The following is a 27,666-nucleotide window of genomic DNA, read 5'->3' on the forward strand; positions in this document are numbered from 1 at the left end:
TTAGATTATGGCAGTGACAACACTGTCTTCTGTTATCCCTAGCAAAGCTTTTATTATGTTGACATGTTAAACTTGGCAGAGTGATCTTCCGGTCCTCCAAATGTGCACATATCAATGGTTTATGAAATACCGCTGCACTATTTGTTGTGAAGTTGATATATGCCAGACACTCTGCCTTACAAACGCTGTCTTTAAAGAGTTTTTGTCAGATGGAGGAGAGGGAAGGCGTATGGAGTGGTAAAATGTAATTCACCCAGTATCATTAGGCTAGAGCTTGGACCTCACTGATTACAGAGCTTACACTTCAAACAACATGCAGCGTTGTTGTTCTTGGAGAAAGCGGTCTTTTTTTCATTTCTACTCCACTTAGGGGTCTCCTTAATTCCATCCATATTTTTTATTGGCTTAGAACCATGTAGCTTATCTTTTATCATCTTTATTTTTATGTTATATTGGCCTTCCAGTTATACTTGAGTTTCATTTAGGAATTCTAAAATGATAGCACTAGAAATAGAATTTGATGAGGAGAAAATTTTGAGATTTTAATAAAATTAATAAAGAATAACCAAAACAAACTTATTTTGTGGTAATCAAGTTGTTTAGGAACTTTTACTGAATTGATAGAGGCAATGGATTATTTGGGATTGATCATCTGACTTGATGTTTGAAAGTTTATTATATGCTTGTGAATTTTTTGCCAACTCAGATATTCTTCTAAACTTCCATTTATTCCTTCCCCATCTGGTTCCTTCAAGTACTATACAACTGAATGTGAGGTGTCCAAATGATAAAATTAGTGCCTGGAAATCACATTTGTCACTCTTTAGGAACACTAGTGCCAAGCATTTTGTAGGCAATTGCTAGAGAGTAAAAGATATTGAATTGAGCAGAATCGTTATGCATTTCTGTCCCCTTCACTTCAAGTTTTGTTTTTTTTTTAAAGATTTTTTTTTTTTAAAGATTGGCACCTCAGCTAACAATTGTTGCCGTTCTTTTTCTTTTCTCCCCAAATCCCCCCAGTACATAGTTGTATATTTTAGTTGTGGGTCCTTCTAGTTGTGGCATGTGGGATGTGGCCTCAGCCTGGCCTGACAAGCAGTGCCATGTCTGCGCCCAGGATCTGAACTGGCAAAAGCATGGGCCACCGAAGCAGAGCGCGCAAACGTAACCGCTCGGCCACAGGGCTGGCCCCCATTTCAAGTTTTTGATCTTTGAAGATTTTGTGGTGATGAATAGGTTTTATTTTACTAAACATGATAAATTGAGGAGAGTAGAAGGATCTGAAGGCTGTTGCTACTTGATACTATGACAAAGGTCAGGTTTCCTTACTTTGTGCTTTATGCAAATAGCACAGTATTAGTTTTTGCTCTACATTAGAGTGACACGGACCAGAGAGTATTTTTATGGAGTCATTTCTTACATTCTGATCCGGAAAATCCTGTGTGTACCATAAAGAGACAATTTCATTTCAGTCAGTATTTTATATTTGAGCACATCCCACCCCTAATTTTTAAATTTTACTTAATGTGTTCACTGTATAAAAATGAGAAAATACCAATCAAGAAGTAGTATAAAGTACTGTACATTTCTATGATGAGAATGAAAAGCTGACATAATATAATAGTGGTAGGATTTTCTCTTCCTAGCGTTCAAGCCATATTTCCTACTCCCGATCCTGCTGCTTTAAAAGACAGACGGATGGAAAACCTAGTGGCATATGCCCGGAAAGTGGAAGGGGACATGTATGAATCTGCAAATAATCGAGTGAGCATCTATTTTTTCTATATAAAGTCAGAAATGGGCTTGTTCTAGTTGTTTAGTTTACTCCTCTTTGTAACATCAACAAGTAATACTATACTTTAGGGGATACCCTTTAGCTCTCCTGTCTTATTCTCACTGTGCACAGTCGAGATAACAAAGCAGTTTTCTTAAAGTGTATGTCATCAAGAATCTTACACTTTTTCCTCTTAATAACACAGTGCACTCATGTGGCACTTTATCTGGGTTGTCCTTCTGTCAACTTAAAAAGTGGTTGAGCTGTAACCAGCTCTGTGCTATTTTCACTGGAATATGGTGAATCAGCTGCTTAGTGTTTTCAGCTTAAGTAGTAGTCTAGTTTCTTTACATCAGTTGAACTTTCCTCTCTAAATTGGCATCTCTTCAAAATGTGGCATATTCTTTCCATGTGCTTAAATTGCCCACACATATTTTGTAAACCTACTCTGAGAAGTCATGCTTTTTATTGAATAGGTTCATAAGATAGCTGCTTTTCAGGAGATCATTACAAACATGAGCTTATATTTGGAATGATCTAAGAAAGTAGATTAGATTTTTTCCCCCATTTAGTAAAAGAAGCTAATATCTATTTATAGTTCATTTTTTCTGTTACCTGATGCTAGCCCTCTCTTTTCCTCATCTTTATTTTATTTCCAAAATTCAAAAAGGCGGAATATTACCATCTGCTAGCTGAGAAGATTTACAAGATCCAGAAAGAATTAGAAGAAAAACGAAGGACTAGACTACAGAAACAGAATATGCTACCGAACGCTGCAGGCATGGTGCCAGTTTCTATGAATCCAGGGCCTAACATGGGGCAGCCACAACCAGGAATGACTTCTAGTAAGTGCTTTTTGTTATTATTTTAGGGAGAAATTGGTAATAAAATGGTTTCTAATCAGAGTCGTTAATTTGTACTGGCTTGTGTAATTCTAGAGCTTTTGAATGACCCTTTTTTGCCTTTGCAAAAAAATAATTCATCCTTTAGTAAAAAAACAGTAGCTGAACACTATATTTAAGATTTCTGGGCATGGTACTAAGCATATCTTGATAATCTGGCTTCATTTTTAGACCCAAGATATTCTTCTCTCATAGTGACACCTAGATAATAATAGTCCACAGATTTTCACTGACTTGCATATGGTAGGCAGCCAATAGATGTAGGCTGAGCAGGTTCAAAGCCCCACCGGTTTTCATACATTCTAAACACACGATATCATGTTACTTACATTGTCACACTTACTTATTGACACGCTATGTTTGAAGGGTAAGAACTATTTATTTTTTTTAGAAGCATCATTTAAAATTCATCAGTTTCAGTGTTCTGATTACAGCAGCCTTCTCGACCTGATACTGATTTAATAGCCAGATAACCAACATTATTACGCATTCCCTTATTCATTCATTGACTCATTACTAGGTTCCAAGCAGTGAAATACAGAGCTAGGTACAGAATAGTGAGTAAGAATACAGGCTATTTAAATGACGTGAGAAAGGCTATGATAGGGAAAAATCTATATTTCTTGAGTCAAGGAAGGTTGACTGCCTATAGGTAGTGCCCACTGAGCCAGCAGGTACCAACTCTTACGCCATTAGTGGATTATAGGCGGGCTGAGAAATTCATCCCCCTCAGGCCTTGAAGTTGCTAAGAGAGTAGATCTTAAAAGTTCTCATCACAAGAAAAAAAATTTTCTAAGTCTGTATACTGATGGATGTCAACTAATGTCAATTATATCTCAGTTGAAAAAAAGACAAACACAATGGGAAAAGTGGACAACACAGTTTTCACACTCACCTAATGTGATGTATTAAGTTCATTGTGAATTTATCTAATTCTTATATTTGCATAGAAAATGATTATATGAGTAAGAGGAAGGATTATGGAAGACTTGAACTTTCATTTTTGTATTTCTGTAAAGTTGTCTTTTTGGCAAAGAGCATGCATTTATTATATAATCAAAGGGTGGCTATGGTAGGTCTGTGTATTGGCCTGGAAAGATGTTCATAATAAGTGAATATAAATAACATGTATGTGCAGTCTGAAAAAGATCAACCTAGTTCTTAATGGGGTTGAATAAGAAGCTGACAACTCGATTTTTCACAAATAGGAAAACTTTAAGAGAAAGTTGATGACAGGCAAGTATGTGTTTTATAGTCTCATTTTTTCTGGAATGTGGCATATGCCCAGAAAGAAGTGGGAATAAATAAATACTAATCTGTTAACATTAATTTCTTGTGGGAGTGGTAGGATTCCTGAATACTTAGATTGTATGTTACAAAGTTTTTGATTGTGTATCTGTGTGTGTCTTTTGCATTGAGAGTATGTATTTAAATGTGAATGGTAGACATTTTAATTAATGGTTTTATATGGGTATATATATATTCTTTATCTCTAAATATTTGTCTTAAAATTTATCATCAAGGGGGCTGGCCCCATGGCATAGTAGTTAAGTCCACTGCACTCTGCTTTGACTGCCTGGGTTAGGGGGTTTGGATCTTGGGCGCAGACCTACACCACTCACGCATCAAGCCATGCTGTGATGGTGACCCACATACAAAGTAGAGAAAGATTGGCCGCAGATGTTAGCTCGGGGCTAATCTTCCTCAAGCAAAAAAAGGGGAAGGCTAGCAGCAGATGTTAGCTTAGAGTGAATCTTCCTCACCAAAAAAAAAAAAAAGAATCACCAAAATGTTCCTTCAAGTGTTCACCAGATGTTCCTTATGATCATGAAAAATTAAGAGCTGCCTAATGTGCCAACAGTAGATTTTTATGGTGCATTTAGACCATGCAGTCAGTACAAACCATCAGGTATTTCATAGTTGTAAGCAAAAGTGCTTGGGCCAGATGTGGGCAGTAGGATTACATTTTTATTTTTTCATTTGATTAGTCTCACATATTTAAAAATCAGAAGATTTTGCATTACAATCTGGATTTCTGGCTTCCTTTAAAAATGGAAGGATCTAGCAGGTTGGCCCTCTTTCCCGGAGGGGTACCACTCTCTAGAGCTAGATTAGTGGTTACATATTTAGAAGGGTTGTGCTTTCTCCACTTCACCATAGTCCTCCCTATCCCTATTGTTTCAGGGGCCTCGTCTTTTTCACTCACTGATAATCAACTGCCTGGCCCCTGCTGCCATTTACCTTGTAATGCCTATCTATATTATTGACAGGAAAAAACTTCTTCATAGATTAGGAGAAAACCTTATTTTGTATAAAGTGTATGTGCAAGATTAGAACTATTAGCAGAGGTCTATCTCTTTTTGTTTATGTTCTCGAATCTTTGTATAGTGAACATAGGGTACACTTGTTATTTTGTAAATCTTGCACGGTTGTAGATAAATAAATGTTCAGCATTCTCTCCAGTTTTCAATTTGACTATATTATAATTTTGTTAGGAGCGATATTAGTAGTAAATCCTTATGGACTTAGTAACTTGAATTACAGTGAACCACATAGTTGGGCAGTCATTTTTGTTGCTGTTTAGTATAGCAAACTTTATAGTAAATGAGCAAAAATGGCAGGAAAATTTGAGAGTTGTCTGAAGTGGTGGGCTTCTCTTCAGAGCACAGTCTGCCACAAGTATGCCTAAGGCTTGAGCATACAGCACTTTGGGTGAGGGGGTGTCCAAGATAGAGCTGGGTCACTACATGCATCTTGTCCCCTGGGTGCTGAAGAAATATTTGTTCTGTGCACCGTGATGTGAAAAGGTTGGGAAGCACTGTGCTAGAGGGTATGCAGATAACCCAAGAAAACATTTAGAACTTATATATTGATATTTTAGTCTCATTTTTAATTATTTCTATCTTTGTATTTGTTTTAAGAGGTACATGAACTGTAGTGTAGTATAATATGTATATTGTTGAAAGTCATTCACAGTGGGCTTGTGTGCACAAAACACATATTATTGGTGTACACAATCAAATTTGGTCACTGGACAAAGCTCTTGTCTGTTGAGGTATTCTGCTTACCAAAGAATTGGGCTTACTTAAACAGTAGCATATTAAATGCTATAGTAGTTTGTTTTTTTGTTTTTTTTTTTAAACTGAAAGCATTCTGGTTCATAAAGGAATGTACTGAAACAAACCATTTGGAGGCATTTTCTCATATTCAAGAACTAACATTTTTTAAGGTTTCTGTCTAGTTCATGGCTTTATTCTTTTGAGATTCAGACTGAATTCTTCAAGATATTACTGAAGATATTTTGTGGGGGGCTTTTTTCTTTGTTTTTAAGAGAAAGGCAGCTGGCTGAAAGATTCTTTTCTAATCATCTCTATTCTACTCTAGATGGCCCTCTACCTGATCCGTCTATGATCCGTGGCAGTGTGCCAAACCAGATGATGCCTCGGATAACTCCACAACCTGGTAAGTTATGAAAGAAATCCGTGTCCTTAACGATGGCCTTTTTTTAACAAAGTCCCTGATGTACCACAAGATTATACTTGCCACCTTGGTTCCTGCCTCAGGCCAGCAGCGAGTATCATAATTACCTGCTTGAGAAATCAGGAAACCTTTTGGAGTTGAAGCCCAGGGAGGAAGGCAGGTTGAAGAGCAGTTGGCTGACAGGCTAAGGGGCAAAAGACATTAAATTAAATGATCAAGCATCCATTTAAAAAACAATTGGCCAAGATGGAATTTATTCCAGATTGTAAAATTTGGTTCAGAGACCATATGTTAATTAACAATGCCATTCTGTGGTTACTATCAATGAAACAGATTCATTCACGGTTGAAAGCAGGTTCCTTTATTTATCCTTATAAAATGATACATAATCAGAAATAAGAACTCTGTCTTTTATTCTCTAGTTCCATGAAGGTGTTCAGATCTAATGTTTTACGCTTATTCACAGGTTTGAATCAATTTGGCCAGATGAGTATGCCCCAGCCCCCTATTGGACCCCGGCAAACCTCTCCTCTTCAGCACCATGGACAGTTAGCTCAACCTGGAACTCTGAACCCAGTAAGTTTAACCTCTTTGGGTAATCTTTTTGGCCTTTACTGACATTTTAAAAATCCTTTTTCATTGTTTCTACTTTGTAAACAAAAATTCTCACACTTGCTTAAACTGCTAACTGTAAGTGATAAATCCTTAACCTTGATTCTTTCTGTAATTCTGTTGTATTTGACCCTTAATATGGACGGGATTAAATGATTATATGTGTTTGAGAGGTGACACTAAATATTTTCTAAAAGTGGATTGAAGAAAACTAAACCATATACCACAATTAGGCAGTGAATACTAAAATCCTTAATTTTCACTTATCTCTTTTACCTGTAAATTGTTTTTAGAAATTTATCCTACAGAAATTATCAGTGAGATACTAAAGGATATAATTTGAAGAAAATTCGTATTAAGGGTGTTATATTATGTACTCTATTTTGAATAAAGGCCATGTCCTGAATGTACGTTCTGGGATTCATTATGATTAAATTCTGTTACATATGTAAATTGAAATGCTCTGTAAGCAATAATTCCAGAAAGCTGTTGACAGCTTTAAATGAGAAAAAAAGGTTTCTAAAGTATATTATTATAGGACCCAATATAGTTATGAATTCTTGTTTATAATCTATATAAAATAAACACTAAAAGAAAGATGCTTCCAAGTACTGTTCAGTCGTACTACTAGAACACTTAGAAGAGCAACCAGTCACCTTTCCCTGGACTGTCAGTGTTGCGTAGCCTGCACACTTTGACATAGTCACCTCTCTTCCATAATGCCTATCTTCCCCCAACACAAAACCTACCCAGGCAGGAAACTATTTTGCAAGGGTGACGGAGGAGCAGTTGCCTGGGTTTTGAGATGAGAAGACGGACTCATCATCTCACTGCTCCTTATGCAACTTGTAAATCTGTCATCCACTGTTCCATGTTGGCCCCAATCCTCACCCTGTCTTTCACAGTTAGCTTGTTCTTCCAGTCCTTGAGCCTTTTTGAAGTTGTCTAGCCTAATGTCTTGGCAGCAGTCTGTCTTGTTTAATGAGGAGTCTTAGTCTTCATTTTTATCTATAAGACAGATAGATACTTTTCTTATGTTAGGAAGTTTCTGGCCTTTGGTACACCATAATTCCTTCCTTTATTAAAGGCCTGGCTTTGTTTTGGGCTATTTTAAAAGTGAAATTTAGCAATCTTACTATATTTGTGGACCATGAATGCTACCAGGTTCAGCCACAACTTGTAAGATTTTACTTGTTTGTACCCATTATGGGGTCTTGCAGTCTGTGCTATTACAGTACTAGTGACATGAGCAAAGAAAGACCTCATGAAATTATGGTTCACTTTCCTCACTTAACAAACAGTATGCAAAGAAACAGTAACCTGTGTACCTTGCCAAGGTTCTGGGTGCATTTGTGTATCAAGAGAATATGTTTGTCTTGTAATTTCTTAGAGGAGGCTTAGTTCTCCATTACCGTGGCGTGAGAGTCAGCTGTTGCACCACTTTCTTCCTTTCCTCCCCTGCCCTCCCCACAGCAGAGCCAGAGCAGTTGGTGATTCCAGCTGCAGTAGAATCACTGTAATGAAGCAATTTGGTGCTCTGTGTTCTTTCTGTGCAGCCTATGGGCTACGGACCTCGCATGCAGCAGCCTTCCAGCCAGAGCCAATTCCTTCCCCAGCCTCAGTTCTCAACACAGGGAATGAATGTAGCAAATATGCCTTTGGCTCCATCTGGCGGTCAAGCACCAGTGTCTCAAGTATGTCTCACAAATAGACTTTTTTACTTGTTTTCATGATTCTTGAAATGTCTCTATGTAGGTTTTATAGGAAAGGGTAGCAGCAAATAGTGAAAATAGATGATTTTTAAGTTCTTAATAAGAACAATTATGGACATAAACGGTATTCTGAACATGAAGAGATTACTCTGTGACATAGCAATGGTGTTGTTACAAACTAGGAAATAGAGTTAAATTGATAGTTTTAATCATTTTTTTTTTTAGTAGTGAATACTTTTTTAAATGAAATCTTAGAGCTGTAATGCAAAAGGAAGAACTCTGGCTGAAGAGAACATGGGAATGCCACAAAACGTTCTCCTCTCCTGTCCGTGTCCCTGCAGTGGCTGAGGCCATTCTGCTACATTTTTTGAAATCTACTTAATTACGTACTATTTTGGTTGAATTATCCAAAGCTATCCCCCCAATAACAGGATTTTTGACACGTTTTGAAATGGAGACATTCATTGCCAATTTCTGCTTAATCAGTTTGTGTCCTTAAATGCGTGTATCCTCCCTATGTAAATATTTCTTTAATTCTGTTCTGAATTGCCATCTTGTTATGTTTTTCATTTTAACAGGCACAAATGTCCAGTTCTTCCTGCCCTGTGAACTCTCCTATAATGCCTCCAGGGTCTCAAGGGAGCCACATTCACTGTCCCCCTCTCCCTCAACCAGCTCTGCATCAGAATTCACCTTCTCCCGTACCCAGTCGAACCCCCACCCCTCACCACACTCCCCCAAGCATAGGGGCTCAGCAGCCACCAGCAACAGCAATTCCTGCCCCTGTTCCTACACCTCCAGCCATGCCACTTGGGCCTCAGTCCCAGGCTCTACATCCGCCTCCAAGGCAGACACCTACACCGCCACCGACGCAACTTCCTCCCCAAGTGCAGCCTTCACTTCCTGCTGCTTCTTCAGCTGACCAGCCGCAGCAGCAGCCTCTCTCACAGCAGAGTACAGCAGCCTCTGTTCCCACCCCAACGGCGCCACTGCTGCCTCCGCAGCCTGCAACTCCAGTAAGCAGAGACCTGGGTTTAGGCAGTCATGTTAGTGTTACTTCTGTGCAGTTTCTATGCTATAGTGTCATCTCTTATTGTCTTATTGTAGTCTCCCTGGTTAGACTAGAATCGCTTTTAGTTAGGAACTTTCTTTTCCTTTCTGTTTTCCCTTCCTGTTGTGGTACCTAGCATAGAAGGAGCTCAAAGATTTTGTTTAGATCTGATATTGAATCTTTTGCAAACAGTCTAAGCTGTAGTATTCAAGAGCAAATGAACAAAATCATGGATTTATGAGTGTTTTCACTCTTAGCCAACGTTAGAAAACCATGATCTAAGATGAGAAAGGTATGGGCAACAGCTACTTCATAAAACACTTCATCAGCACCTGTTTCATCCTGGCCTCTGATAGGCAAGGAAGGGCCAAGTACAGAAAGGAAACTCGTGATTTTATTCTGTGTAGGATAGTTCTTGAAAATGCTGTCTTCTGATTATGAGGTTTCTCACTAGACAACGTAGGAAGAAGAGAGATTCCTAGTTATCCAAAAGAATGTGAGGGCCTCAAAATACCCACTCAGTATGAGAGTTCATTATATTCTTTCTCCTTTTCTGTACATTTGAAACTTTTCCTAATGAGAAGTTAAAAGCAAAGCAAGATAGCCAGTCATGCTTATTTTCTTTCCATTTCTCTGTAAATGTGAGCTCCTCTTAGGCCGTCATCTCTGAAACTCCCACCCCTCACACACTGCCTCAGAGTGATAGTTACTGAAGAAAGAGGTGCTGGCTCTTCTTGGTACAACCAGCCAGCCAGTGTTTGCCAGTCCTCAATCTCCTGTCTTAAGTAGAATTTACTTCCGGGAGGTGAAACAGGCAGAGTGAGTGGAAGTATCATAAATGGATCTAATGATGCCAGCCTAGAAATAGCTGGTTAATCATGTCATTCTGTGGTGTAGCTTAAATTCTGGTTGTATAATTGGCAAACTTTTTGTATTTTCCCTTCTTTCTGCCCAGCTTTCCCAGCCAGCTGTAAGCATCGAAGGGCAGGTATCAAACCCTCCATCTACTAGTAGCACAGAAGTGAATTCTCAGACCATTCCTGAGAAGCAGCCTTCACAGGAAGTGAAAATGGAGGCTAAGATGGAAGTGGATCAACCAGAACCAGCAGATACTCAACCAGAGGATATTCCAGAGGTGAGAGTAGGGTAATTATTCCTGTCATTTGGTGAGGGCCTCAGTCTAGGAACCCAGTTAAAAATGTTAAGGAAAGTATTCTGATAATTAGGTCTTATTTCATTGATTTCCATGTGAGAAAGGGTCTTGAGATACATGGACAGGAGAGGGTAAGGTACATAAAATAATGATCTTACTGCTTCCCACTTGCATGTCTTTGGAATGCTAAAAATTCCTACCTTGCCTTTTAGACTAAAGCAGAAGACTGTAAAGTGGAACCTACAGAAACAGAAGAGAGAGGCACTGAATTAAAAACTGAAACAAAAGAGGAGGAAGCCCAGCCAAGTACTTCAGCTACCCAGTCATCTCCAGCCCCAGGACAGTCGAAGAAGAAGAGTAAGTCCTTTGGCTCTGGATTGCTGGAGGTGGGGGGAGAGTGAAAGATCTTGAGTAGAATGGGATAGAGCTTCTTGGGCCTGAGAGGTTGACTTTCATGTGATTTCATTAAGCTTGGAGCCCTTGGCCTGGTCTCTTCATTATTACTATTATTTGAAAAGAATTTTTCTTTCCTTTAGGTATATTTGCTTCCTGCAGTCACACCCATCATTTCCCTAGGGTTGGGTGGTTAACAGTCTCTCAAAATATCTTTTTCAGAGAAGAATAATTGTTAAATAACATCCTTGACCAAAATGCAGGAAATAATAGCTATAATATTAGTAACATTTATTGTTAACCTACTGTACACCTGGCACCTGTGCCACACACCTTTAGTGTCTCATCTAATAACTTCACAGCAACTGTGAGATCGTTGATCCCTGTTTTATAGGAGAGAAAACTAAGGCTCAGCAAGGTTAAGTAACTTGCCCCAGCTTACTCAGCTGGTATGTGAAGCCAGGCAGGCCGATTCAGAGTCTCTGCTCTGAACCACCCTGCTGAATATTAATGAGTCAAGCCAAGCAAGCAGCACTGCTTAGCACACAGAGTTAAACAGTGCCCACAGAAATTAGCTTACTAACTTGTTTAGGACTAGAACTTATTGTGGCTCTAGTGGCCCCTTCACAGATAGGTATTACTCAAGAGGGAGTCTGCTGGCTCCTGGAGGTGATGTGTATCAAAGTGTTCCATTAGTACAATGTACTTTACAATGTTGGAGGTAAAAAATTTAATTTCCTTTAAAAATCAAGTTTGTGTATGTTGAAGTGTTATTTTAATGTAGGCTGCAGCAAACCCAATCTTACTATTAGGAATCTCTTTAAAACAGCTAATCTCACAAATTTGCTCAAATTCTGTTTATTTTGAGCATAACCAAATATGAGAGACAAAGAAACCTCTCCCATCTGTTTGATTTTTTTTTTTTCATGACAACCCCCACCATTAGGTGAAAAATATCTAATGTACTAACAAATACACCCCCCTCAAGATAAAATTAATTTGTGAAGAGCCAGCCCTGATGGCCTAGTGGTTAAAGTTCGGTGCACTCTGCTTCACCAGCCTGGGTTCAGTTCCCGGGCCCGGAATCACAGCACTCGTCTGTTAGTAACCGTACTGTTCTGGCAGCTCACATAAATGAACTAGAAGGACTTAACAGCTGGAATTTTTACAATTATGTACTGGGGCTCTGGGGAGGGGTAAAAAAGGGAGATTGGCAACAGATGGTAGCTCAGAGCAAATCTTTTTTTTTTTTTTTTTTTTAAGATTTTATTTTTTCCTTTTTCTCCCCAAAGCCCCCTGGTACATAGCTGTATATTCTTCGTTGTGGGTCCCCCTAGTTGTGGCATGTGGGACGCTGCCTCAGCGTGGCTTGATGAGTAGTGCCATGTCCGCGCCCAGGATTCGAACCAACGAAACACTGGGCCGCCTGCAGCGGAGCGCGCGAACCCAACCGCTCGGCCACAGGGCCAGCCCCTCAGAGCAAATCTTTTAAAAATAAATAAATAAAAGGCATAAAAATTAATTTGTGAATAGAAGAAGGAATAAGGCCTCTCCTCAGAGTGTGTTTTAAAGCTCGAAACTGGACCCTTAATGACTGCCTTCTTGAATGATAGCATAAATTAATTCTATTTGGGAGACATCAGCAAATCTTTCCTGACTTTCAGGACACACACTGAGAACACATTTGAATGTAATTTGATTGAGAACATTGTTCTAGTAATAATGATTTAGTTCTCTCTTTCTTTAGATTTAAACATAACGTTTACTATTAAAACAGTAAGTTTACCATTAAAATAGTGAAAAAATGGGGGCCGGCCCCATGGCTGAGTGGTTAAGTTCACCCGCTCCACTTCAGCGGCCCAGGGTTTCACCGGTTTGGATCCTGGGAGCAGACATGGCATCACTCATCAAGCCATGCTGAGGTGGCGTCCCACATGCCACAACTAGAAGGACCCACAACTAAAATATACAACTATGTACTGGGGGGATTCGGGGAGAAAAAAGCAGAAGAAAAAAAAAAAAAAAAAAAAAAAGATTGGCAACGGTTGTTAGCTCAGCTCTTAAAAAACAAAGTAAAGGGGCTGGCCCCGTGGCCGAGTGGTTAAGTTCGCGCGCTCCGCTGCAGGCGGCCCAGTGCTTCGTTGGTTCGAATCCTGGGCGCGGACATGGCACTGCTCATCAGACCACGCTGAGGCAGCGTCCCACATGCCGCAGCTAGAAGAACCCACAACGAAGAATACACAACTATGTGCCGGGGGGGCTTTGGGGAGAAAAACGAAAAAATAAAATCTTTAAAAAAAAAAAAAAACAAACAAAGTAAAAACCCCTAAGCTTGGAAACCTCAAGTGTTTAATGAGGGGCCCTTCCCTGCAGTGATTCCGATCTCTTTAGCCATGAGGCAATACCAGGTCTAATTTCTGACTGTCAAATACTGATACCACACACGAGGACTTCTTTCTTTTCTTGCTTGACAGCATTTCGCTTCTATCGCCAGCATCTTTTGAAATGTTATTTTGACAAATGTCTTCATAAGTTTTTGGAAGGCTTAGGATTCTGTTTCTACTTGGTCGAGACTATCATAACTGAATTTGTGGCTGAAAAATTAGCTGAGCCATGAAGGATGTTTAAAGATGACCAGAGGGGCCAGCCTGGTGACACAGCGGTTAAGTTTGCAGTTCCACTTCGGCGGCCCAGGGTTCGCCGGTTCAGCTCCTGGGTGCAGACATGGCACCACTTGGCAAGCCATGCTGTGGTAGGCGTCCCACATATAAAGAGAGGAAGATAGGCACAGATGTGAGCTCAGGGCCAGTCTTCCTCAGCAAAAAGAGGAGGATTGGCAGCAGATGTTAGCTCAGGGCTAATCTTCCTCAAAAAAAAAAACAAAAAGGTGACTAGATATGGTGTTTTCAAGGTGCTACCTGAAGCAGACCAGGAATTAGAAACAGGAAGTGCACCCTTAGTGATACTGCCATGGGGACAATGTAGGCGATTTTATGTTTGTGATTCTTGAGATAGTTTTCTGGCTTTGACTTTAACATTTTTTTTTTCTTGTTTTGCGTAATTGATAACTAATTTCAAATGTACTCTTCTTAAGTTTTCAAACCAGAAGAGTTACGACAGGCACTGATGCCAACATTGGAGGCACTTTACCGACAGGATCCAGAATCCCTTCCCTTTCGTCAACCTGTGGACCCTCAGCTTCTGGGAATCCCTGTAAGTATAGTACTTCAAATTTTTTTTTTCATTTGTTAACAGCTTTATTCAGATATAATTCACATGTTGTACAAGTCACCCATTTAAAATGTCCAATTCACTGGTTTTTGTGTATTCATAAAATTGTGCAACCATCACCATAGTCGGTTTTGGATCATTTTCATCACCCAAGAAAAGAAATCCCATATCCATAAGTAGACAACTCCCCGTTTCTTCCCACAGTCCCCCAACCCCCAGCCAACCACCAGGCTCCTTTTTGTCTCTATAGATTTGTCTGTTTTGAATGTTTGATTAAATGGAATCATACAGTGTATGGTTCTTTGTGACTGGTTTCTTTCACTTAGCCTGATGTTTTCAAGGTTCATCCATATTGTAGCACAAATCAGTACTTCATTTCTTTTTATCGCCCAGCAATATTCCATTATATGGATATACCATGTTTTCTTTACTCATTCATTAGTTGATAGCCATTTGGGTTGTTTGCGCTTTTTGGTTGTTGAAGATAGCACTGCTATGAATATTTACATATAGGTTTGTGTAGGGGTGTATGTTTTTATTTCTCTTGGGTATATATCTAGGAGTGGGGTTGCTGGTCATATGGTTTATCATTTTTATCTCTTGAGTAACAGTAGTTCATGATAGAAGAGATGGACTCAAATAAGCTTCATCTGCTTATAAGGTTGCCCTTATACACCAGGCTACTGGCAGGTTTCATTTGAGGATTTTAAGTGGTTATTGGATAAAGCAATGGAGTACTTTGAGGGGCAAAAATCCGTTAGGAACTTTTTCCCCCCTATATTTTTCTGTGGCCTTAGATGGATCATTGATAGTCCCTAGGCTTAGTTGCTTTATCTGTAGGCTCCTAGTACTAAAACATTAAGGGTCTTTAACTTCTCCGTCTTTAAACTGATCACACATGTGCCATGGTAAAGCATCTGCAGTCTCTTTAGTAGCCCATCAGCCTGCTATCTGGGAAGGCTGTAGTAGCTCTGTTGTCCTCTCTGCCCTCTGAGCTGCTTTGTGTCTCTGTAGACTGATGATTAAAGAAGTTATGGGCATCAATCAACTCTTTGGAAATAGAGACAGGTCAGAGACCTAACATTATATGGAAAATAATAATGATGATAGGAAGACACGCCATCTACCTTAAATATACTGAGTATTGAGTAATGTTGTTTGGTGTCACTTGTCCTTCTAGGATTACTTTGATATTGTGAAGAGCCCCATGGATCTTTCTACCATCAAGAGGAAGTTAGACACTGGACAGTATCAGGAGCCCTGGCAGTACGTGGACGACATTTGGCTTATGTTCAACAACGCCTGGTTATATAATCGGAAAACATCACGGGTGTACAAATACTGCTCCAAGCTGTCTGAGGTCTTCGAACAAGAGATTGACCCAGTCATGCAAAGCCTTGGATATTGTTGTGGCAGAAAGGTAAGAAATTTTTGCACAGATAAGAATTGTATTGAAAACTTGGCCAATTAGAATCCTGAATCATCAGATTGTAAGCTTATCTGGAGTAGGGATTTGATCATGTTCACTGTGCACAGTGCACAGTGCCTGGCATGTACTGTTTTTTTTGTGCATACTAATTCATATCGAGCTCCTCTTGTCCTACTGAGTTCTTTGGTAAGTGGTGGAAAGATATGACCACTAAGCCTACCTCAGAGTGGCAAAGTAATCCAGTAGTAAACTATAATGTTTTTAGTTCTGTGAAGTGTCTTGGAAACTGAAACAGCCCATTATGATTAATATAAATGAGAATAAGACGTCGTTCACTTTTGTTTCTGATTTGCCAGTGTAAATATCCTAGCTTGTCATTGAGGCCTATGTGCTATTTAACAAATGGTTTCTTTTGCAGTTGGAATTCTCTCCACAGACACTCTGTTGCTATGGCAAACAGTTATGTACAATCCCTCGTGATGCCACTTACTACAGTTACCAGAACAGGTAAGCCCGACCACGTGTGGACCATGGTCCGTGTGTCCGCGTGTCTAGGGAGTGCATGCGGATGGACCAGCACACATACAGTCATGCTTCGTGTGTAATTTGCTTGAAAACAACTGTACAGCACAAGTTCTGGTCTTGACATTCTGCCTTTGTGTGCAGGATTCAACAATTTTCTAGCAGAAAGTAGCCTGGGCCTTTATTTTTATAAGGCAGGATTGGGAAGTTAAGCAACTTGATGAGTTGGTGGCATAGATGGGATTATATCCCAGACCCCAATTCTCTTTCCACTGTCCTTTCATAGCTCACCACAGCCCCAAGCAAAACTGAGATTTTCAAACTAGTCGTTCTACTTGTCCATGAAATTGTGTTGACTATATCTCCTTTCCCAAAACCTATGCAGAAAACTTTTAGCCAGATGTCTATTAGCCAGCTGTATCTTTTTGGAAATGTTTTCCTTTTGTGTGCAGCCTGTCCTTAAGTTGTTCTTGGAGTATACTAAAACAGAGGATCCCAGAGTATTTGCTTTGCCTCTATTAAGCAAAGAAAAAGGAGCAGCTCCCAAAATAGCTCTGTACCAGACAGTTACTTAGAAAGACTTGCATATGACAGTGGATGGTAGGGTTCTAATAAATTGGGCACTTCTGTCTATTTTCTCCTGCCCAAACAATGGCTGTAATCAGACAAATTGCATTCACTCATCTGTCTTAACCATGATTTGTCTCCTTCTTTCAGTGACTAGCCTAGAGTATAGCTTGCATGGGGTGTTTACCTGAGGCTCTGAGATAGGAAGAGCAAGGCCGGGCAGTTAATACCCTTTACTTCTTTAGTAACACTAAGCCCACAGTGGTGTTTTTGCTGAACTTGTGTGCTACAGATGGATTTCTAGCTTTGAAAAAGTGACTTAAACTTTTTGTTTTATTTACAAAAAGTTAGGTGCACTCCCCTAATGCTTTGTAGTCTTTAGAATCCACAGTTTTTTACTCATTAAAACCTAGGAAAAGTGAGTCTCAAGTTGTTGTAAACACCTTAGGTTCAAAAAGCAAGTAACAACTGGTGTATAGCTTTTCTCATGCTACCATCTTGACATTTATACCATTTTTGAATTTTTATCCGTCTACAGTGTTTGTAATCTTTGTACCAAGGAACGGATAATCATGTGCCTGCACGTGCCACTGCCTTTCTTTTGCCGTTTAAACAATGTCAGTTGATGGCCATGATCAGTATTTAGCTGCATATGCACAGTTTTCATTGAAAAACAATTTTTTTTTTTTTAACTTATGTGGCTTCCTTGGGATCAAAATGAAATTTTGTTATTTTCAACCTATAGTAGTTTTTAGGTGATTTGTTTTCTGGTACTGTATCCATACTGGTTTTTTTTTTTTTAAGTAGGGAGAAGTGTGATCACTGTGTTTAGGTAATAGAGTAGCAATTCTTCTCTCACCAGTATATTTATCCTCCTCCCTTTTTTTGATTATTTGCATCAAATAACATTAATTGCTAAATTGAAAGAATGTAGGTCTGTGTAAGTGAAACTTTTTTGTTTTATTTGCTGTAATCATTTGCTACTTGTGATCCCATTTGAGATATTTAATGCTAATCTGTGCTTTGCCTTGGCTTTCTGCTTTGTGTTGTCTTGTCTTGCTTTTATGTTTTTTGTTGTCCTGCAATCCCTCATTTCTTCGTTTGTTTTGTGTTTTTTTTTTTCTCCCTCATGCTTGTCGTTGTCTGCACTTGGCTTTGATTGCAAAAACAAAAAACAAAAAAAACAAAACAAAACCCAAACTGTGGGGCCCATAAATCTGCATCATTGAATGTCCTTGTCGCCGTTGATGACCTGCTCTCTGCTCCCGTCCCCCTCCTTGGCCTGCTGTGATTGGTGGCTTCGTTGCTTGGCTTGGCTGTGTTGTGTGAACGGAACAGTTCACCCCAGTATGGCCTTCTTGCCGACAGGTATCATTTCTGTGAGAAGTGTTTCAATGAAATCCAAGGGGAGAGCGTTTCTTTGGGGGATGACCCTTCCCAGCCTCAAACGTAAGTAACTGCATTATTTTGGAAAACGCTGTCTTCTTTTTCAGTTGTCAGGTGACTATGCTTAGGCTCTTAAGAGGTTTGGGGATGCACTGTCCAGTATGGTAGCCATTTTTTAGCCACAGATGGCTATTTAAATACAAATTAAAGTAAATAAAATTTAAAAATTATTTCTCAGTTCCACTAGGCACATTTCAAATACTCACTAGATGTCTGTAGCTAGTGACTGCCATGTTGGTCAGCACAGAGAGAGAACATTTCCATCATAGCAGAAAGTTCCGTCAATGCTGTTCTAGGCAGTACATCAGCTTTGGCTGGTCATTTTAGATCTGTTTCTTCTGTAAGGAAACAATCAGCTTCTCTCCTAAAAATGAAAAGGTTATATAGCGCAAGGGAACTTCATCATTAAGTGTCTTGAGTTTGAGGGAGAATTGAACAAATAACCACCTTGCATCCTTCTCATGTAGGTGTCAACAATACCAAAGTCATTCTAGTGATGAACATCATTTAATGACATTAGGGGTTTAGGAGTTTGTTAGAGTAACTTATTAGACTTGGTTGGACCTTTGCGATCTCACAGGCTTTTGTTGTTTGGTAAATGCCAAGAAAAATTTTCAAACAGCATAAACTGCCTAATAGTACTTCTAACCTCTAAGATTTAATGAGACAAACCAATTTCAAATTCGGACTGTTTTAGGAAGAAAGAACTGTTTGGTGTGCTTTAAATATTCTTGAGCTTCTTCCCTGTTTAACCTATAATAAAGAGAAGCAGTTTAGAACATTCCAAAAAGTATGGAGTTATGTTACTAGTAAAAAGAGGGCTTCTGAGAAAAACTGGTTAATTTTTCCAAATTGGGTTTTGAAGTTGCACTTTTCCTTCAGTCTCCATTGAAATATAATGTAGTAGGGTCTAGTGCTGATCTGGAGAGTAGGTGCTGGGTCCCCTTGGTCCCCAAGGAGATTTTCTGACCCTCGGCTAAACCAGAGAAGTCAGCTCCAGCTAGGTTTCCCTCCTGCAAGAAAGGCAGGCAGCTTTCCCATTGGTACTGTTGAGTGGCTACCACATGTCCTGAACCTTAGGCAGCACATCTGTGGCTTTGAAGGGTACAGAAACCCCTTCTGGCTCTGCAGGTCTGTAGTGGGCCTGAGGGTCTGTTTCACCAGCAAGCTCCCAGGTCCTCCTGCGCTGCTGCTCTCCGAGCGCACTCTGAGTAACGAGGACTTAGGCCATTTTGAGACGAATCTCTAAGCTAGTTAGAGTGGGAAGCAGTTTAAATGCAGAGCTGTTCTCATTTTTGTGAGGAGGAAGCACAGTAGTCAAAGTTGGGCCCCCTGATAAGACTGTTAGCTTCTGTATTTGGGAGGCTATGAGCAGTGTGGTATGTTACACCAGGTTGGGAGGCCATGTGAAAATTTTAAAATGAATGCTAAAAAATAAAAATGTTTCACCCTTTAAAATTACCTTTTTGGGTTACTGTAAGCAACCTAAAATATGTATTCTTAATAGTGAAATTTTCTCTTAATATAAAAAGTTGTTTGACTACACGGTCCTGAAAAATTAATATTATTTTTAAATAGCAGTTTAGCTCCCTGTATACACACCATCCTTCATAGCTCGGTCTAGGAACATGAAACTCTTAAGAGTTAGTAAATGCCTAATACTGAGTAGTAGGCACAATTGAAAAAGGAAAAGAAGAACAAACTCATGTTTCTGATTCTTACTGGGGTCTCCATTTCCTGTAAGGGGAGATAGATTTACTATAAAGTCCTTTCCAAAAACAGGCATTCCTTTATGTAAACATGCATTTTGTGGGAACCAAGAAAGTACGTGTTTAATGTATCCTCAGTATATTCTTAGAAGATTTAAATAACCCACTTACAGTATGAGATTTGTTCCTGTGGTTAGAACAGTAGTCACATTGCTCATCTTTCTGTATCACTTTTTCTCATTGTGTGCCTCTTTTCTCCTTAGTACAATAAATAAAGAACAATTTTCCAAGAGAAAAAATGACACACTGGATCCTGAACTGTAAGTAGTTCCCCTTGAATAGTCAGGACACTTTGATTTTCCTTCTTCCTTTTGTTCTCTTGGTTTGCCCACACAGTGAGACGATTCTGTATTCTTGGGCTAAATCTTTATAACATACATCTAACATCAATGGTAGAAATGTGGAAGTCTCCAGTACAGTTAGGATTCATTTACAGTTCACTAAATCAACCCAATAGCTTGGTGTGGTATAGGCCCAGGTGAAGCACCAAGCTACCTCTGCTCAGTGCCATGTGTTCCATCCCTGTTGTCCTCTGCATTGCCAGACAAGTTCATAGTCGCTGCTTTGTATTGAGGTCTTTCACAGCACTGAAATGTACAGTTTAGGCCTTCCTGGAATGGATAGGATGGTGTTGGACTCATTTGGAAGCTTAAGCAGCAGTGATCTTTCACTTTTTACTGCCTTTCCACAGTCACATTTAACCGTCACATTTAGTGACTGAACTTAATTGCTTTTGAAATTTGCTCTACTTGTAACACTAAAGAGCTTTTAAAAACTGAAAACTTTTTTCAACTATTATTTCAATACTTTAGACAATTCTTGACTATCTTTTGAATTGTCAGAAGTCGGGAAACATTGAAGGTTTTGATTTGGTTAAAGTTTTGGATTTAATCTGAAAATTTTGGCTTTCCATTTCCAGGTTTGTTGAATGTACAGAATGTGGAAGAAAGATGCATCAGATCTGTGTGCTTCATCATGAGATCATCTGGCCATCTGGGTGAGACACCAGTATTTTCTCTAGACTTTTTCATCATAAATTTTAGCAAATTTTTGTTTTCTTTGTAATGAGTATATCATATCTTCAGAGTTACTGTGTCTCTAAACATTGTTCTTTGGATTGGGAAAGGATAATTAAAATCCAGTTTCGAAACATTAAATAACCTAAAAAAATCGAAAAATATAGATCTTTCTCTTATTTGCACACATTGTTTTAATCCATATACAAACATTTTATTCTGCTGGTTTGTTTTTTTAATTCTTTTCTGATCATTATACATCAAGTAAATACTTGTTCTTTTTCTTTTTTTTTTTAAGTAAATACTTTTTAAAGACTTACTAATAGAGATAACAAGAAATCTCTAGCACCTGGAAACTAGCAAGGATTTGCCAGATTTTGAATGTCACTATCTATGGAGGGTGCCAAGGGCACACCTTTATTCCTATCTCTGATAAAACATCACTCTGTGATTGGTATTCTAAATGATAACCCTGGTTAGGATTTGATTTAAACATCTTTTAGGGGCTTGGGCAATAAGTTAGATGGCTGTTGTCCAGTGAAAGGCAGAGTTGCGTAAAATGACTAGATATGGACTTTAATGAACTAGCTATTCTCGGGACCCATGTTCTGTTTCTAAATATTGTCTACATATTTACCCAAGCTGTACATCATCAGTGGCTTTGATAGCAATGAGTGGATTTTTGTCTGTTGTGACACTTAGCTGTCTACTGCTATGGGCCACCTCACTCTCCAGGAATCGGGCTGATCCCAGCTCTGTTGCAAGGGAAGGGGGAGCGGGGGTGTCTGTGCACCAGATGACTCATTAGGATGGGATCTCTGCATGGCCTCTACTCTTTTCTTAGACTGACTGTTGATGCTGGTTTGGAGGTCACAGGAAAGAGGCGGCTAATTAATAAATTTCCAGGAAATAATATGAAGGAAAATCACAGTAGTTGATGTTATGTAATTGCAGGAACAAAAAGAATCTACATTTCAAATCTATTGGTGCTGCTCTCAGAGTGTGCTTCTTTACATTCCCACCAGTAGCAGTATAGACTTGCCATTGTGATTGGCCAAAAAGCGAAATTCCTATTTTAATCTGTAATCTTTCATCATCTTTTCCTATCTAAGCCAATTTACATGCCCTTCTCCGGGATCTAGTGGTTAAGATTCGGCACTCTTTTTTTTTTTTAGATTGGCACCTGAGCTAACATCTGTTACCAGTCTTCTTCTCTTCTTCTCCTTCTCCTCCCCAAAGCCCCCCCAGTACATAGTTGTATATTTTAGTTGTGAGTGCCTCTGGTTGTGCCATGTGGGACGCCTCCTCAGCATGGCTTGACGAGCAGTGAATCCTCAGGCCACCAAAGCAGAGTGCACAAAGATAACCACTCGGCCATGGGGCCAGCCCCAGATTCGGCGCTCTTAATGCCATGGCCCAGGTTCATCTCCCAGTCAGGGAGCTACACCACCCGTCTCAGTTGTCATACTGTGACAGCTGCATGTTGCTGTGATGCTGGAAGCTAAGCCATCGGTATTTCAGATACCAACAGGGTCACTCAGGGTGGACAGGTTTCAGCAGAGCTTCCAGACCTAAGACTAGGAAGAAGGACCTGGCCACTCACTTTGAAAAAATTGGCCATGAAAACCCTAGGAATAGCAGCAGAGCATTGTCTAATATAGGGCCAGAAGGCGAGAGGATGGCACAGAAAGACTGGGCAGGGTTCTACTCTGCTGTCCACAGTGTTATTAAGAGTCAGAATTGACTCGATGGCCTTAACAACAACACATTTTTTCGTGTCTTTTGCCTGTTTTTCAATTAGATCTTTTGTCCTTTTTTTATTAATGATTTCTAAAAGCTCTTTGTATATAGTTGTATTAACTCTTTATTATATATTTAGAACTATTTCTCCCAGGTTGTCCTTTGAATTTTAACTTTATGCTTACATATGGTAGATTTTGTAGTATACGTTACTTTAGATGTTTCTCTAAGTTGTGTAAGCAAAATCTTGGTTTACATTTTAGATTTGTCTGTGATGGCTGTTTAAAGAAAACTGCACGAACTAGGAAAGAAAATAAGTTTTCTGCTAAAAGTAAGTTTCATTTTTACAGGTAAATTTTGACAAAACGCCACTGAAACAAAGTTAAGAATAAACCATCCAGAAATGAATTACTTTGTTTCAACCTTATTTAAAATATTTAACCAAAGTACAAATCTAATAATTTTTCTGTCATCTACTTAAAGTTAAACTGTAATGTACTTTTTGGTGTGAAATTCATTAGACCTAAGAAGAAAATTTTCAAGGATCAGGATTTGTAAAATAGAGGATATGTTTTTTTCTTGTTCCTACATTTCTCCATGTTTGGGGCATTTCCTAACGGGGGCCAGATGTGGAAATATTTGTCCAGAACCGCCATTCCATGAGTGACTCCCTCAGTTTTGTCCACACCATTAGTAAGGACTGCTTTAGGCCTATGTGATCTTTTTAGTTGGGGAGGCGAGTTGGTGGTAGTAAAAACTTTTCTCATATAATTAATTTACACTAATTTATCTTATTATAGTGTTTGACTTAGTTTTGTTCGATGCCTTTGCAATTTTTTTCTGCCTACAGGTTGCTTTTATTCCTGTATGGTTTCTCATGATATCTAACCATTGTTATTTTAAAACAGTATTACAGTCAAGGCAAAGTGCTTATGGATGTTTGTTCTATTTTTTTAACTTTTCTGAAACTGGAAAATTTTCAAAGTAAAAAGTTGGGGAAAAGAATGTTTAAAGAGATTTGATATTGAACCTTAAGACTGACGGTAATAAATTTGACCTTTATTACTACAAACTTTTAACTTTTATATTCCTAGGGTTGCCATCCACAAGGCTTGGCACCTTTCTGGAGAATCGTGTGAATGACTTTCTGAGGCGACAAAATCACCCTGAGTCAGGAGAGGTCACTGTTCGGGTAGTTCACGCTTCTGACAAAACTGTGGAAGTCAAACCAGGCATGAAAGCAAGGTATCTAGTGATTTTCCCTCTTCTTTTCTTGTGGGTCCACAATTGCTCACACATGGTTATGAGCACAGTTGTTGCTCATACACGGCTGTTACTGTTGATTCTAATCTGAATGAATGTTATGATTTTTCCCTCCAATCTGAATTGTGTAGGTTTGTAGATAGTGGAGAGATGGCAGAATCCTTCCCATATCGAACCAAAGCCCTCTTTGCCTTTGAAGAGATCGATGGTGTTGACTTGTGCTTCTTTGGCATGCATGTTCAAGAGTATGGCTCTGACTGCCCTCCACCCAACCAGAGGTAGGACTTCTTATGGCTACCTTCTAATTTGCACGGGAGTTTGAAGCTATAAGTGAAAAAGCATAAAGGGCAAGAAATGTTTGATGTGCTTTGTTTGGAAATGCAAATTCTCAAGTGTAGTATTAAAGTGAAACAAAACAAAAACAAAATATTGCTCTTCTATGGTCATAGTAAAAAGGAAAGGGATACGAGTAGCAGCCTGAAATTGGAAATGGGAAACAGGCTCACTAGTTTTCAGAAAATGGGCTCAAATCGAGATTGTGGGATCATGTTAAGACCTTACTGAGAGGTATGTGAAAGAATATCATACAAATAGGGGTAGGATGTGGTTTAGAATTTCTTGTTTCCAAAATAGTATACAGGCCAAAACAAGAAAGCTGCCAGGATACATTTGGATCCATAAATCTTGACTGATATACTGTGTTTCAGGTACTGTTAGATGCTGAGACTAGAAGAGAGCCATAGGCTCACTGAATGCCCCCAGGAGTTCACATTTATATAACACTGTGTGATGAGCATTACAAATGACAAGATGAGCAGAGAGCACAGAAGAGAGACTGTTATTAGCTGTATCAGTAAGATTTCATTATGTGACTTGACTTGGTTTCTTTCTCCCTGTTTGATATAGGAGAGTATATATATCATACCTCGATAGTGTTCATTTCTTCCGTCCTAAATGCTTGAGGACTGCAGTCTATCATGAAATTTTAATTGGATATTTAGAATACGTCAAGAAATTAGGGTAAGCATATTGATAACAAATGCTATTTTTAACAATAATTAAACTAGTTACTACTGTGATATTATGGTGAGACATACGTTAAAACATGCAAATATTTGACTTTTTGCCTTCTTTTCTCAACTTTGGTTTTCATCTAGTAGAAGTGTAATGTCAACTCTGTTGGAGATTCTTTCATGTTAATGTTGCCAGTAGGAAAGAAAGGGATATCTTGACCCTAAGTGCACCCATCCCAAATTGGTTGTATGTTGTTCAATTCAGTTGTCAGATACAGTTTAATTTGAAAGTTGATGGTTACTCGTTTAGGGCCAGAACCTTAGACTGCATTCGATCCTTTTACACCTAGATATGAAAAATAAAAACAAACTAAGTTCTGGAGATATAAAACTTCATCAAGACTGCTTCCTTACCTTCAAGATCTATATGGGCTTGAGAATATTCACCACCTCTCTTTGCAGGTTATTCCTCTTAAGTGCATTTCATTTAGCTCTCTTATTGAAATAAATCCATTTTCCTTTGCATTGTAGCTTTCATTTGGTCTTTAAATGCACATTTGGGGTTTTTGGATCAAGGGTTAGCTTCCAAGAAGAACTAGGCAATGTGCGATTCATTGTTAATGCTGTGGGTTATGCTTAGTTCTGGCCTAAGAATTTTGATCTGATGGTAAATTGTATACTTTGTGTTACCTTGGGGAAAATCCTTGGTTTCTGTACTCACTTCACCTTGTGATTTAAAGTGTAGCATTCTTTCCAGAATGGATGATCTTTTCTCTTGAATGTTCCTTCTCTTTGTGTTGTTAGATATACGACAGGGCATATTTGGGCATGTCCCCCAAGTGAGGGAGACGACTATATCTTCCATTGCCATCCTCCTGACCAGAAGATACCCAAGCCCAAGCGACTGCAGGAGTGGTACAAAAAGATGCTTGACAAGGCCATGACTGATCGAATTGTCCATGATTACAAGGTCAGGAGGAGTGGGAGAAAATGATAACATTGAAAATTTGCTAATCCTGCAGCTGTGTATTCTGCCATTTAACTGTCTTTAAAAAATGTTCTGTTTGTTCTCCCTCTTCCATGTAATTTATAAAATTATGCTAATTTGATAAAGTGTTCTTATTTTGCCTGAATTGTTATTAAGATGAAGTGTATCTGGTAAAATGTTTAAAAATTGCTAAGTCTAATCAGGTTATATCAGTGTTCAGTATTCTCTTCTCTTTACTTCTCTGTACAAACTTTCAAAGTAAGAAAAACTAGGCTTTCAAAAAGTCTTAGATCAAGAAATACCTGTTTTAAAGACGTGACTAATTAAAAATATATTCTTAATAGCCATTCATGATTCTAGGGTATCTCATGATAAAAACTTGTACTACCAAATTTCTTACCTGTTTTTTCTCATGAGGAGGAAAACATTAACTGGATATTTTCCCAGGCAGCACAGCCAATCATTCTGTAGCTATATAGTTTCCAGTATTTGTAGTTTGGGTTGTTTAGAACATATTTTTCAAGTGAAAGCTGCTGAAATTCCAAGGATGGGTGGGTGCAAGGCAGGCACTGCCTCACATCACGCCGCGTCCTGTTATCAGGAGTGGTAAAGGCCTCAGGGTGAGTGATTCTGCCTCTGCCACTAGTGCCAGCAAGATAATCTGCCACTTGGTTATGTAAAGGCAAATAATCTCCCTGCGCTGATGGGTAGAGGAAAGAGAAAACCAGAAATACTGACTTCAAATAAGACCTTTTCACTGTTTAGGAAACTGTCTCCCCAGACATGGGGCTTAGGTATGAAATCTCTACCACCTTCCAGAAGACATTTTAATCCCTCATGTTTCTTACATCCATTAGCTATGACTGCCTCTGTATGAATAAATGCTTTTTTAAAAAACAGAAATTCCTATATTTGTACCTGGGTATTTTCACAGGATATTTTTAAACAAGCTACTGAAGATCGATTAACAAGTGCAAAGGAATTGCCTTACTTTGAGGGTGATTTCTGGCCCAATGTTCTGGAAGAGAGCATTAAGGAACTGGAACAGGAAGAGGAAGAGAGAAAGCGAGAGGAAAACACCAGCAATGAAAGCACAGATGTAAGTGCTTTGCATTTTCCTTTCCAACTTCTGCCTTGATTCTCATGGATAATCCAGAAGTGAGCTGAAACTTTGATCTTGGTCTTAAAGCTCTTAGGTGTGAGAAAGCTCTTTAAATTGAGTGAGAAATATTAGCTTAAGTAAGTTACTATGGTTCTATTTCAGTGGTTTTAAACCCTTTTAGCATCAGATCCTTGTTTTAGATGGAATCTTGGATTTCCAGTAGTAGAAACAGAAGGAAGGAAACCCTGAAAAATTGATGGAAAATTACCTATTTAGAGCAAGTAGTTGGCAAGCTTTACTTTCTGTGAAGGTCCAAATTATGAATATTTTGGGCCATATATGGTCTCCAGCCCTAAACACTTTATAAATGTAAAAACTATTCTTAGCCATACAAAAATGGCCCTGGACCAGAGTTTGCTAGTCCCCCATACAGAACCTGCTTTGTAGGAGGATCCCGAGGAGCTCTTCCTGGTTAGTTAATTCCCCGTGGCATATCTAGAAGT

The 27,666-nt window shown here is 39.0% G+C and overlaps 1 protein-coding gene across 1 annotated transcript in view; it reads left to right on the top strand.

Moving 5' to 3' along the window:
* Positions 1-27,666, top strand: part of EP300 (E1A binding protein p300) — a 75,020-nt gene that overhangs the window by 40,151 nt on the left and 7,203 nt on the right. The window contains exons 9-28 of the mRNA XM_008528067.2: positions 1,647-1,764; positions 2,445-2,619; positions 6,061-6,138; positions 6,623-6,732; positions 8,325-8,462; positions 9,059-9,496; positions 10,487-10,666; positions 10,897-11,041; positions 14,172-14,290; positions 15,489-15,728; positions 16,156-16,244; positions 18,195-18,275; positions 20,245-20,301; positions 20,961-21,038; positions 23,061-23,128; positions 23,892-24,042; positions 24,192-24,338; positions 24,967-25,080; positions 25,878-26,043; positions 26,996-27,160. Of these exons, the coding sequence (XP_008526289.2) occupies positions 1,647-1,764; positions 2,445-2,619; positions 6,061-6,138; positions 6,623-6,732; positions 8,325-8,462; positions 9,059-9,496; positions 10,487-10,666; positions 10,897-11,041; positions 14,172-14,290; positions 15,489-15,728; positions 16,156-16,244; positions 18,195-18,275; positions 20,245-20,301; positions 20,961-21,038; positions 23,061-23,128; positions 23,892-24,042; positions 24,192-24,338; positions 24,967-25,080; positions 25,878-26,043; positions 26,996-27,160 (2,857 nt within the window). The remainder of the gene's footprint in view (positions 1-1,646; positions 1,765-2,444; positions 2,620-6,060; positions 6,139-6,622; positions 6,733-8,324; positions 8,463-9,058; positions 9,497-10,486; positions 10,667-10,896; positions 11,042-14,171; positions 14,291-15,488; positions 15,729-16,155; positions 16,245-18,194; positions 18,276-20,244; positions 20,302-20,960; positions 21,039-23,060; positions 23,129-23,891; positions 24,043-24,191; positions 24,339-24,966; positions 25,081-25,877; positions 26,044-26,995; positions 27,161-27,666) is intronic.

The sequence above is a fragment of the Equus przewalskii genome, chromosome 29 (assembly GCF_037783145.1).
Source record: "Equus przewalskii isolate Varuska chromosome 29, EquPr2, whole genome shotgun sequence".
Taxonomy (NCBI): domain Eukaryota; kingdom Metazoa; phylum Chordata; class Mammalia; order Perissodactyla; family Equidae; genus Equus; species Equus przewalskii.